Source organism: Bidens hawaiensis, unplaced genomic scaffold, assembly GCF_021521415.1.
Source record: "Bidens hawaiensis isolate Kalapana, Puna unplaced genomic scaffold, B.hawaiensis_p1.1 tig00013078_1, whole genome shotgun sequence".
Taxonomy (NCBI): domain Eukaryota; kingdom Viridiplantae; phylum Streptophyta; class Magnoliopsida; order Asterales; family Asteraceae; genus Bidens; species Bidens hawaiensis.
The window spans coordinates 644932-658619 of record NW_027492103.1 but is presented as its reverse complement, the minus strand read 5'-3'; the positions used below and the strand labels follow the sequence as shown (position 1 = coordinate 658619).

The window sequence follows — 13688 nt, the reverse complement described above, 5'->3', positions numbered from 1 at the left end:
TTCCATGGTGGGTGACCTCATTGTTAACACTAGGGTGGAGCACTAGAGCCAATTAAGTTCAGTTTTTTCAGAACTCCATCATTTAACAGTGGTAATATCATATATGTGACTCGATCTCATGTCATGATCATGTGTAGGGAAGAATATTCGAAACACAGATGCAAAGACCGAAGATCAAGATCATTTGTTTGGGTCAATGTTGTGAAACATGTCACAATTAAGTTCAGCTTTTTCAGAACTCCATCATTTAACAGTGGTAATATCATATATGTGACTCGATCTCATGTCATGATCATGTGTAGGGAAGAATATTCGAAACACAGATGCAAAGACCGAAGATCAAGATCATTTGTTTGGGTCAATGTTGTGAAACATGTCACATGTTTCACAACATGATACATTCAGCATTCAAGACTTAATTGTACCTTGTAACTTAACTTGTCATTATTAATTTCTCTTCTTCAGATCCAAATCCAATCCAACTAGGTTAAAGTACTAAATTTATTATATACACCATAACACCAACTAAAACCGAATCTCATTTCTTTGATGTATGTTACTTTTGTTATTTGGATAATGCATCCTTGTATATAATAATTAGCCGTCGCAAACACTAGAATAATCAGGTAACGTTCTTTTACATGAAAAAATAATATAAATAGAGTATTTTTTATATATGTAAGCAGTAAGCAGGGGTGGCTCAGGCATAGGGCAATGTGGGTGATCAGCTAGGGCACTTAATTTTCGGGGGCACAATTATATATATATATATATATATATAGATAAAGGATACAATACGAAAATCCTTTATCGTACAATAGGTACGCGACATTCTGGAACGTCCATCTTCAATAACCATCATAATCCTTAAATCACAATTACGCGAGCCGGCCTCCGTCAACCTCTTCTCTCGTCGATTCCGTCCACCTTCACCGTCACCGTTCAACGATTCCGTGCACCATCCACCTTCGTGACCACCACCTTCTTCCGACACAACCATCAATCGTTGCTCACATGCAAGTTGATAAAATTGCCCAATTGAAATTGAAATTGTTGAACTAATTGAAATTAAACTTTAAAATTGGTCCAATTAATCATCAATTTGAAGTTTCAATTAATCAATTTTGAGTTTTGCAGAACCCCAGTTGCAGACGCTCCATATTTTGTTCATATGATCGAATCAATGTTCAAATTAACGGTCGATTGACGAATGTTTGATGATTATGAGATTATATGAAGTGATTTCAGTGTTCAATTTCATGTTTACAGGTGTTTAATTTTTTTTGGTTAGTTTTAGAAGTTCTGAACACTCAGAACTTCTTAGATTTCTAAACTTTATCAGAACATCTAAACTTTTTATTACAACATGAACTTCTTAGAACGTATTAGAACGGTTAAAGATGTTCATTGTTTTTTGAACACCCAGAACTTCAGTGAACGTATTAGAACGTTTAAAGATACTCTTTTTTGGTCAAAACTTTTAAAGGTCTTCAGTTTTGTTTCAGAACGTTTAAACATAATATTTTGAATCCTAATCAGAGCTCGATTGAGTGTGTTATTTCTGCAATTCCATAATCGATTGATGATTACATCAATTCGATTGATTAAATCATCAATTTTTGATCAATTTGAAGATTTCTTGATGTTTAACGACGTTCAATTTTGATTTGGTTTTTGACTTTAGAGATTTCGTACTTTAAGCTGTGATTAGAGTTTAGAAATTGGATTAGATTGAGCGACAAGTTCCGAATTTGGATCAGAGTTGATTTGTAATTGACGAATTTTGATCGCGAACTACTGTTGGGTTATTTAAGAAATTTCCACCGCGCGTTTTTTAATCAAACGCTCTGGAATGCCGCGTACCTAATGTACGATAAGCCATTATTGTACGTTAATCCACCCATATATATATATATATATGAAAAAGAAATATATTTATTTAATGTTTTACTTTAATTATACAATAACTAGGTTATTTTAATGGTAAATCGTGTGAGTTCCAATCAAAATGTTGCAATTTCTACTTTCACTCGAGACATTTAAGTTTTTTTCTTATACACAACCTAAATCATAACCAAGTAAGCATATTTAAAAATTTAATTGTTTAAACTAAACAAAAAACCCATTTACATAAGCCTAAATTTTTTTTGCTTATAATATATCGTTACTCGTTAGAGACTACGGGCCTTTTTATTTCGGCTCGGACGAGGCATATAAATTCTCGGAAAAGAAAAGAAATCCTTAAGAAGATATTAATTATTATAGAAAACATGCATAAAAAGGATTCCTAGTTGCGTGAATCAAAAGCTTCGTCATCAACGAAATTCCTTTTAAGGTCTGAAATTTGAGAAAGTTTTCTAGTACACTATAACCTTTATTCGAATAAAAGAACAGATTTGACACGAGAAAATGGCTTTGTGTTTTATTTTTTTTTAATATAAAACTGGTGTTGCATCTATTAAATCAAAAGATATGAAGCCGGGAAAATAACCAAGTACAAGGCCTGACTCGTAGCTAAGGGGTATGTTCAGAAATATGGGATCGATTTCGAAGAGGTGTTCGCACCAGTGGCGAGAATCGAAACCGTTCGACTTTTACTCGCGTTAGCAGCAAACCGAGGTGGGAAGTTCATCACTTGGATGTAAAATCCGCGTTTCTTCATGGTGATTTAAAAGAAGAGGTGTATGTGTTTCAACCAGATGGGTTCGTTAAGAAAGGTGAAGAAAGAAAAGTGTACAAGTTGGCTAAAGCGTTATACGGTCTACGCCAAGCTCCAAGGGCGTGGAATACTAAACTAAACGGGTCATTAAAAGAACTCGGTTTCACTCGATGTAAACAAGAACAAGCGGTTTACAAACGGTGTTCCGGTCAAAGGCTACTACTTGTTGGAGTTTACGTTGATGATTTGATAGTCACAGGTACAAGTGTGCAAGAAATTGCAAATTTCAAAAGACAAATGGAGTCAAGGTTTGAGATGAGTGACCTCGGGTTGTTGCATTACTATCTCGGGATCGAAGTCAAGCAAAGTGATCGTGGGATAATGTTAAAGCAAAATGGTTATGCAACGAAGATCCTAAAAGAAGCAAGTCTTTGGGAGTGCAACTCGACTCAATTTCCTACGGAACCGGGCTTAAAGTTGTCAAAGGAAGATGAAAATCTGAAGGTAGATCCGACCGCTTATAGAAAGATAATCGGAAGCTTACGGTATTTAACTCATACGAGACCTGATTTGAGCTACTCGGTTGGTTATGCGAGTCGGTTCATGCAATCACCAACTCAAGTTCATGCTCAAGCGGTTAAATATATTCTCCGATATCTAAGAGGTACACTAGACTTTGGTATTACTTACTCGATAGGCGGAAATAGTATGTTGCACGGGTATAGTGATAGTAGTCATGCGATGGATATGGATTATGGTCGGAACACCTCAGGTTTGATTTTCTACTATGGTACATCACCGATATCATGGGTTTCTCATAAATAAGGAACGGTGGCGTTATCATCATGTGAGGCTGAATTTATGGCAGCTACATCGGCTGCATGTCAAGCCTTATAGCTTCGGGGTTTGTTGTCAGAGATGACCGGAGAAAAGGAGGAGATCGTGACGTTGAAGGTGGATAATTCATCGGCTATTGCCTTGATGAAGAACCCGGTTTTTCACGGGAGAAGCAAGCACATCAACACACGATACCATTTCATTCGGGAGTGCATCGAGAGAGAACAAATCAAGGTGGAGCATGTCAGTGGAGATTTACAAAGAGCAGACATCCTTACAAAAGCGTTGCCACGGTTGAAGTTTAACGAGATGCAAAGCTTCATCGATATCACAAGATTAGGGTGGTGATTGTTAGTGTAATCTTGCGTAAGTGCGGGGACCTAGTTGTCGCACTTACAAACCTAGGGGGTTTTTGAGTTAGTTTTTCTCCTATTCTTGTCAAACAAGTAATTGTATGGTTATAAATAGGGGTTATTTGTAATCAAGTAATAACAACAATATATCAATCAATACAATAAAGGTTTAGACTTGAAATCTTATTGTCTTCAATATACTCATGCATCAAGAAAGGTACCAAACAAGAGTTTGGCGAGAGTGGAAATTGGTCCCAGATTTCTATGTGAGTACCAAACGATCTTCTTCAGTTGTTCGGGTGTAGAGTGAATCCAATTTCCAAAGGCCTTTGTCAATTTAAAAATTTAAAAATACACAACCTAAATCATAACCAAGTAAGCATATTTAAAAATTTAATTGTTTAAACTAAACAAAAAACCCATTTACATAAGCCTAAATTTTTTTTGCTTATAATATATCGTTACTCGTTAGAGACTACGGGCCTTTTTATTTCGGCTCGGACGAGGCATATAAATTCTCGGAAAAGAAAAGAAATCCTTAAGAAGATATTAATTATTATAGAAAACATGCATAAAAAGGATTCCTAGTTGCGTGAATCAAAAGCTTCGTCATCAACGAAATTCCTTTTAAGGTCTGAAATTTGAGAAAGTTTTCTAGTACACTATAACCTTTATTCGAATAAAAGAACAGATTTGACACGAGAAAATGGCTTTGTGTTTTATTTTTTTTTAATATAAAACTGGTGTTGCATCTATTAAACCAATATGAAGTAAACTTTATAATATCAGTCTTAAATTTCTTAAGTATCCAACTTCTATGCCTTTTCATCTGGGGAACTTGTAATGGCCTAATTAGGTGGTAGGGTGGTTTCGGTAACCAGCTAGCGGGTAAGTAAGATATGTTGCTCGGGTATATGCACACCGCCGCCAGTCACACGGTAGGCCGGGAAGCAAGTGTCCTTGGTTACTTCTTGCCGAGTGAATTGTGATTATTGTTCCATTGTGAACGGCTATAATGCCGTTTTGATTAAATAAAAAAACTTTTTTTAACCTCTAAGTATATATTTGACTCTTTTGGCCAACTTAATTCAACAAAGACATATATTTTTTTGATCTACTAATACTTTACACGCACAAATCCTAAAAATCTATATAGGTTCTAGAAAAACAAACGTTTGTGGAAGCAAGAGATTACAAAGAACTGGCTCTTAAAATAGGTTTTCTAGTTTAAGAGAAAGCGGTTCGAGGTCGACCCCTATGCCCGCAAATTAAAGTCATCTGGAACAAACGTTTACACAACCACAACACCCGCAAGTGGTCTAACTTGTGATTTTTTGGATTTATTTAAAGTTGAATCGTGTAATTTGTAATTTCTAATGAAAATTTACTTTTTAGTTTGTTGTAAAAAGTAAAATATATGTTTTTTCTTTAAAAAGCAATAAATGGTCTAGGGTAGTTGAAAGATGAGTGGCACCACTAAAAATAATATAGGATAGTTCATGGTAAACTAAGGCGGCAGTGTAAGATTGATAGAGTTTTGCATCTTTCTCTTCGACGCATCAAGTATCAGATCTTCAATATCAAATATAACTCGTAAATGCAGGAGTGATTAATTTGATATTTGTAGAATTGAATTTAATTGAATTTCATGTTGTATACGTAAGTTTTCGCTCGCTAAACCAGTTTGATGACTACGGTATTGAGTTGGTCATTAATCGATATTATTGTAGCCACATTGACAAAGGTAGGGTTTGTTAACATTTTAAAGACGTCATTGCCGCTCAATTTCGGGTAGAATCAGTCAATAGACTTAGATAAAATCAAAGCAAAGCAAATTTGAGAATATCTTCGTTAACAATTAGTATTGAAATCAATCCGAATAAAGCTAGTGTTATCAATAACTTGAAGTATACGAGTACTGGTACTAAATGTGAATTATAAAGTTTATTTTATGAAATATTCATTAACAATATATTCAAAATTAGGTTTGATTGTTGTCTTATTTCCATTCATGTCACAAGGCCACACCATCTCACTCTTCTACAGTTCTACATAGCCCGCATCCTCTCCAACCGCCACATACACATCATCATCACCACCTCCGCCATTAAAGCCGCCTTGAAAAAATGACTCCATATCTGTCATTGATGTCCCCTTCCCGAATAACTTTATCATTGTCCCTCCTGAGTAGTGGTCGCCGGATAATTTTGTGGAAGCCACTTTGAAAAGGTCTTTGAAAGTCTCCAATCGATCAGTTAATAATCTCCTATGGGATTATTCAAAACATTATGTTTATTATTTTATATAAGATATCCTAATGTTAATAGAAATACCAATTACACTTCAATATTTAAAGAAAAAATGTTATATAGACATGGTAACATGTTGGTAAATAACTAAATACACCGTGTTAAAAAAAACTAACTAAATATACCCGAGATTAGAAAATCTTTTGAAACTTAAGTTATCTAATTCAAACTTAAAAAAGAAAATGAATATATTGAGTGATCTAATTAAAACAAAATTGGAATTTTGTTACTATTTTAAAAGTTTTCCATTTAGGTACATTGTATGCTTACAAAAATATATTTATATATTTACATGTGTGTAAGAGAGATTAAGACCTTATAATATTTGATATTTCTATAAGTTTGTAATTATTTCATAATCCGGCTAAAGTTTTGACTTCTTATTTATATATATAGGGTTTTGTACTTTCAGTTTTGAATTTGGATTAAATGCACATTAAAAAGTCATATGATTATCATATTAAAATCTTACTTTCATATATGATATGGATCGTAAGCGTAACCTCACATTTATTTTGAAATATCCTTCAATGTACTAGGACCTAGCCACCTAGGTATATATGTTCTTTCCTTTTTCCCTTCATGTATCCTGCTTTCATATTTCTTTTTTCTGATTTATGTTCTGTAATAAGAGGGTATAAAATCAGTTTATCTTATGTTTGGTCTACTGTCTACTGGCCATTGTACGTAATACTTCCTCCGTCCCATTATAAGTGTCATAGTTTGATTATTCAAGTCTTTCTTATTTAACTTTAACCGACAATATTTTTGTTTGTGTTATAATACTTGATGTAAAGTATATGAATGGATTGGGTTTTAAATGTATTTTACATTGATTTAATTTTCATCAAATATTATATGACACAAACAAAAATATTTACGATCAAAGTTGCAAAAGAAAGACTTAAAAATTCAAACTAGGACACTCATAATGGAACGGAGGGAGTACAAGGTATAAATAACATCTATTTTCATTAAACAAAGTTTATTTTTATGATTTTATCAGCAATTCAGAGACAAAACTAATATTCCCTCGAATCAAGTCAATATTCTTGGGATTTATTCTAAAACCAAATCATCTAAGTTGGCTTTAACAAAGTCTAGTTATCTAAGATGCTCAGTCATGTATATATAATTCTATTTTTTTTAATCCAATGGTTGACGAAATTCCAAAACCTTTAGGTCAAAGTCCTTTCACACCCTCTTGTGATTCCTCCAGCAAAGTTAGTTTCAAAGTAATATGGTTGGCTCTTTGCAACTTTTCTTGGGGCTCTCAAAACCCATTTGTGAGACATAAAGACCTAGATTGGACAGAGGGTAAAATGGTCCTTTAATCCTTTTATTTTATTAGATTCATAATATTAAAATTCTAAGACTCAATTTTTTTAAAAATGCAAATTTCATTAAAAACCAGAGCGGCTCTCTCCTAACGAGAAGCTAGCAGAGACCGAAAAACAACAAAACAATTACAAAATCATTCCTTTTCAGCTATTCCAATCTAAGTCCAAACGTTTAGATTTATTTTTAAAATAAAGTTTTAACACCTTGATGTCTTCGAATGTTTCGATAACAACGGGCTTGTTCTCAAAATTTACTTGTTCCAGGCTCTCCGAATACACCAAATAACCAACAGGATAATTGACCGAACCATTCTTCCCTTATGATTAATTTCTGGAACTTGCTTATGGATCTCAAAAATTGTCCGAATCGACGAAGCAAAATTGGTAGGAATGTTGCACCACCTGCTTATGTTGTTCCATATCACCCAAGCCACCAAACAGCCCGAAAACAAATATTCTACTAAATCATTCGTGACATACAACGGTTACATATACTCGGACCGAACATAACCTTTCTCTTAAGCATATTATCACACGTTGGAAGTTTGGTAAGAAGCACCCGCCAAACAACCAAATTAACCCTCATGGGGACCCAACTATTCCACTCCAATATTCGTACACGAGGGATGGTAATAGTCTTGTATAATTGCTTTTTCATAGAAGCAACCAAAAAACAGCCCGAGTCATCTGCTTCCCACACCCATCGATATAGCGTAATACTCACCCTACAATTGCTTCTTAAAAATAAAAAAATATACAAAATTTTGTATGAATTGCAATCTTAAAAATGTGTACAAGATTATTATATCTGTAAAACTAAGAAAAAACAAAACTTATAATAACTTATTATGATAAACATGTTTGTGTTTATATTTGTGTACAACTTTAAAACTTTATGATTTTCAGAATTTTAAACTCTTGTATTTATAATAAATAAATTCGATTTACATGCTTATGAGTTTTTAGCACGTTTCTTAAAACTTATAGAAAATAGTGTTGAGTATATTATATTTGTTACACACTTACAGTGACATGATAGCTTTTTATGGGGTTTTCTAAACCTATTTCTTCAATGGTTTTTTACTAAATGTATTTCCTCTCTCCCTGGCTAGATCTGTTACATTATTTTCTTCTATTTTTACGATAAATACCAAGGTTGCAAAAGTCGTTACGCGGACCCTAGGCGGTTGACTGGGGAGTTGGGTGTACTCGGAGTACTCGGAAATGGTAAATATAAAGAAAATTAACTTTTGAATACTATATATATGTCAAATATCAAAAGTTTGCTAATAATTATAACAAAATAAGTGAATATCAATATATATATATATAAGATAAATGCATTTTTAAATAATAACTTATTCTAAAATTATTTAATCATAAGTTAAAAAAAGTGATATTCTTTTTTTAATATTATAGAAATATGAAACATATGTTATTTTGTTATGTCAAAATTGGCCCAAGTTGACCGACTAGATGTGATTCTGGCTAAGGTTGACCGTCTTCGATCGATTCTTAGTAACTAGGCGGAGTTACAAAAACTCCCCTCAATGACATACCTTATAGCAAGTACTCGGCCTTATAGGCCTACTTTTACAACATTGGTAAATACAGAGTTATTTAACATGTGATAGTGATGACATTTGCCCTCCTAATAATGATGTCATTGTCATTCCAATTCTATAAGGTTAAAGGAATGATTTGTGGAAAATCATATATAAAAGTGGGCATATCATGAATACAAAAAAGAAAACAAAACCATTATATTCTTCAACACATATTTAAGACCACTCTTCTCCAAAGCCAAGACACACAAACTAACCAACCCTTAATTAACAATGGCTGCAATTAATCACACCAATCAAACAACACATCCTCCCAATCTATGCTCTCTTTCTACTTACTTCCAGACTCTTTCGAAAACCCCGGAAAGGCTAAGAAAGAGGGTTTTAGCCACATGGACACCAGACCAAGAGCTAAACCAAATGAGGCTAAGGTCTGGTGCTGACATGAAGAGAAAACTCACATGGTATGACCTTATTGCCCTTGGTATTGGTGGTATGCTTGGTGTTGGCGTTTTCGTCACAACCGGACCTGTTGCTAAAGAGAAATCCGGGGCTGCGGTTATTGTGTCATATGTTATTGCTGGAATATCAGCTCTTTTCTCTTCCTTGTGTTATACTGAGTTCTCCATCCAAGTTCCAGTTGCTGGTGGTGCCTTTAGTTATCTAAGAGTCACTTTTGGTATGAAATAGGAATATCAATTATCAAATGCAGCTATATAATATTTATAATAGATTAATTAAATATTTACACCTTTTAAAAGAATTATATATTTCTTTCTTTTTTATATTAGTAAGAATGATTGTTTCAGGAGAATTTGTGGGCTATTTTGCTGGTGCAAATATACTAATGGAGTATGTGTTATCAAATGCGGCAGTTGCAAGAAGTTTCACAGAATATTTATGTACTGCTTTTGGGCAGGAAGACCCAAATGCGTGGCGAGTGGAAGTAGATGGCTTGTTGAAAGGTTACAACATGCTGGATTTTCCAGCTGTTGCTCTCATTGTTCTGCTCACTCTTTGCCTATGTCGGAGGTTTGATTCTATTACACCATTTTTGTTCACTGTGAGGTTTGAACCCTCACCATTTAGGAGCGACTACACCTTAACAAGCGCCTTGATATAGATAACATTTATTCGCACTCTTTGGAATTCCTTAATTTATTTAATAAGTTCTATTATAAGACTTCGTATTGTGTATGAACCGGTATATATTTATGCAGTTTGGTACTTATAATTTAGAAATATAAACCTTGATTGTTAAGAAATGGTCTAGAAAGAATAAATTTATGTTCTTATATATACTTAGTGGTTATATATATATATATTATACTATGCAGACTATGAATTTGGAGGGTTTTGTAAATATTTTTGAGGGTTTAAAAGAACATATATAATATGATCAAACCATTAGAGGAAAATACAATAAAACTGAAAAAGGTATCTCATTTTGCTCTCATGGCTAATATTTAATTCATTTGTGTTGTTGCATAATCAATTACAATATGATTATTTCTCAAGGCATAGACCTAGTGGATCTTGTGTTATTGGGTTGTGAAAATGATACAAAAATAATTATATATATACATTTTTTCCATTTTGGTATAACTAATGTATTGAATGGATTAATGTTTTGGAATTTCAGCACCAAGGAGAGCTCCATGCTAAACATTATAATGACAATATTTCATGTGGTGTTCTTTGGATTCATTATAGTCTCTGGTATATGCTATGGGAACACAGAAAACTTAATCCAGCCGGAAGGGTTAGCTCCTAATGGTGTCAAGGGGGTCATAGATGGAGCGGCCATCGTTTATTTTAGCTACATAGGCTACGATTCGGTCTCCACAATGGCTGAGGAGATCACAAACCCATCAAAGAGCCTTCCACTGGGCATAGTTGGCTCAGTTCTTATCGTTTCTGTTATCTATTGCCTTATGGCTTTGTCTTTGTGCATGATGGTTCCCTATAACATGGTAACTAGTTCATTTTTAATTCTCAAAAAGTATATATAATAAATAGACTCAATACTGAAAGAACAACAAAAGAATGATTAGTCTAAGTTATTATAGTTGGATTTTGTGTCTTATAAATAGGAATTCTTCAAATGGTTATTCATAGATATCGAGTAATGCTTCATTTTCGGTCGCTTTCCAAAACATTGGATGGAAATGGGCTAGCAACATTGTTGGAGCAGGCGCTAGTTTGGGAATTGTAGCATCTCTTCTTGTAGCAATGCTTGGCCAAGCTAGGTATTTGTGTGTCATTGGTAGAGCCCGACTAGTGCCGTCTTGGTTTGCAAAGGTGCACCCTAAAACGGGTACCCCTCAGAATGCAACAATCTTTTTAGGTAAGTGCCCTTTGTTTTTATTCCGTTCATTATTAAGATTTATATTCAGAGGCGGAACCAGGAGGTCAAGAGGACCCACTAACTCACGTCGCTACAATTTACTAAATTTTTATATATATAAAGTCTCATTTTATCGGTAGATAAGAGAAAATTTTGATGACCTCCTGACCAAAAGGTTCTGATAAAACCATCGTTTATTTCATCAAAACACGGTTGATGGAGAATTGTTTTAACGCGTTTCTTTGATGAATATTATTATACAGGTTTTTGTCAAGCGTCGATTGCGCTATTCACAGAACTTAGCATTGTACTAGAGATGATCTCAATTGGTACCCTCATGGTGTTCTACCTTGTGGCCAATGCCTTAATCTACCACCGCTATGCCATCAAGACCAACAACCCGCCAATTTATACAATTGTTTTCCTCTTGATCCTCTCAAGTGCCTCCATTGGTTTCTCCATATCTTGGAACATCACCCACATACAAAAATGGGGATTGCCACTATTTGGCACTTGTGTGATCGCGTCAACTGCGATTTTCCAGTACTTGATGCCGTTTAGTGGTAGTCATGACAGGTCAGATCATGAGTGGCTGGTGCCATTCATGCCGTGGCCGGCTGCGCTCTCCATATTTTTGAATATATTTCTAATGGCCACTTTGAAGAAGTTGTCATATGAGAGGTTTGGTTTGTGGACTTGTTTAATAACTTTGGTTTATATGTTGTATGGAGTTCATTCAACATATCAAGCTGAAGAAATGGATATGGAGGCTGATGATATGAGACCAGATTGTCCCAATTCTAATGGGGAACAACCTAAGGTTGATATTCAAGTGCAATAGTGAAAGAAATGAGGTTTTTGCACTTGTTACTTTTTTGTTGTTTAACATTTCGTATTAGTTGGACTTTATTTCTTGAATTATTAGAGAAAGTTCAAGAAAACCTGTCTATTTTTCTCTATTCATGCTTAGGATGGAAGTTAATTAACTGAAAAGTCTAGAATTTGAAGAGTTTACTAGTTTGTCTGATCATCTATTTTTCCAAATATTAATTTTTAAGAAATTTATAATACTACAGTTTCAATTTCAGGTGAAGTTGGGCTTTAAGTGATTGTACAACATGCTTTTCAATTAGTTATACAATTTGGACTACTTAATTAATGGCTATATAATTTCTTTATTATCTAAAGAATAAGGTCAAGCCAATAAAAAAAAACTCAACATGACAATTAAAAAGCGTGGGAACGGAGTGAAGGTCGGGAAGAATGAGAGAGAGAATGTGTATGGTTGAAAAATGATCGTAACATCCCACGTATAACTACACTCTCTTTCTTTCATATCAATGTCACATTATTTCTCACTTCATCTATAACTTATTCCTAAAGGAGAAAGGCGCTTCTGTCAGGGCTGTCTCGTTGGTAAGCTAAATGAGGCAATGGCTTTAGGCCTCCAGATTTGTAAGGCCTCCAGATTAAATAAAAGTTATGTATTATGGGATTTTTAAAGTAGAGTTCTTTTAGAATTAGTAACTCAATGATGAGCCACAAGCTAAGGATGATTGCTTCATATCCATTATCACGCTATATCATCCATATTCTATAATTCTTGTATACTCTCTAGCGCTATACGCATAAAGAAAAGAAAATAAAAAGACCTCAACATTTTAGTTAGTTTTAGGCCTCTGAGAATGTTGAGGCGGGCCTGGCTCCCGTCGGGGAGATTTTCCATGTCATCACAAAGCTGTAAAATATTGTCACTCTTGACTTCTTCGGGTTTCCCTCTCCAAGCCCACCCCCCCCACCCCACCCCACCCACACACCCACACACACAACGCCTTCTCGATAATTTCCACATAGGACAATGTTCCCCAATCAACACCCTTCAACCTATGCCCAATGTGTATTAATCTTTCACATCCCTAAAATTTTATTTAATTAAAATTCAAATTAAATAAGCCAACTAACAAAATTTACATCAATAGATAAACCAACCTCGAAAGCAAAATTGCAAACATATGGTTACCTTTTCTGGCGTTTTTAAGTAGAAGCGCCTTCTTCCACGACCATTAATTTGGCTACCAAGCTCTGATACCACTTGATGCAAACAAATGGATTCCAAGAACACGTGACTGGCATCCAAATGATTCTTAAATAAAATTCTTTACTCCACTTTGGGCTTCACTTCGTTCATCAAGATCCAAGCACGCATGACTTTTCATCCCGTTGATCATTGTCACAACCTTACGTTAGTGTATATATGTTAGTGTAATCTTGCCCCATC

The 13688-nt window shown here is 34.5% G+C and overlaps 1 protein-coding gene across 1 annotated transcript; it reads left to right on the top strand.

Moving 5' to 3' along the window:
* The first annotated feature begins 8577 nt into the window (after nucleotides 1–8577).
* Nucleotides 8578–12292, top strand: LOC143543206 (cationic amino acid transporter 6, chloroplastic-like). Its single transcript, XM_077035575.1, has 6 exons — nucleotides 8578–8653; nucleotides 9115–9742; nucleotides 9873–10095; nucleotides 10706–11036; nucleotides 11182–11410; nucleotides 11674–12292. Exons 2-6 carry the CDS (start codon nucleotides 9337–9339, stop codon nucleotides 12249–12251), a joined length of 1767 nt encoding a protein of 588 aa, XP_076891690.1. The 5' UTR covers nucleotides 8578–8653; nucleotides 9115–9336; the 3' UTR covers nucleotides 12252–12292.
* Nucleotides 12293–13688: the final 1396 nt, after the last annotated feature.

Excerpts from the sequence above, each read along its gene's own strand:
- LOC143543206 (XM_077035575.1), top strand. The coding sequence starts at position 9,337 with ATGGCTGCAATTAATCACACCAATCAAACAACACATCCTCCCAATCTA. Across the intron at positions 9,743-9,872 it reads TTATCTAAGAGTCACTTTTG|GAGAATTTGTGGGCTATTTT; the intron begins GTATGAAATAGG and ends TGATTGTTTCAG. Across the intron at positions 11,411-11,673 it reads GAATGCAACAATCTTTTTAG|GTTTTTGTCAAGCGTCGATT; the intron begins GTAAGTGCCCTT and ends ATTATTATACAG.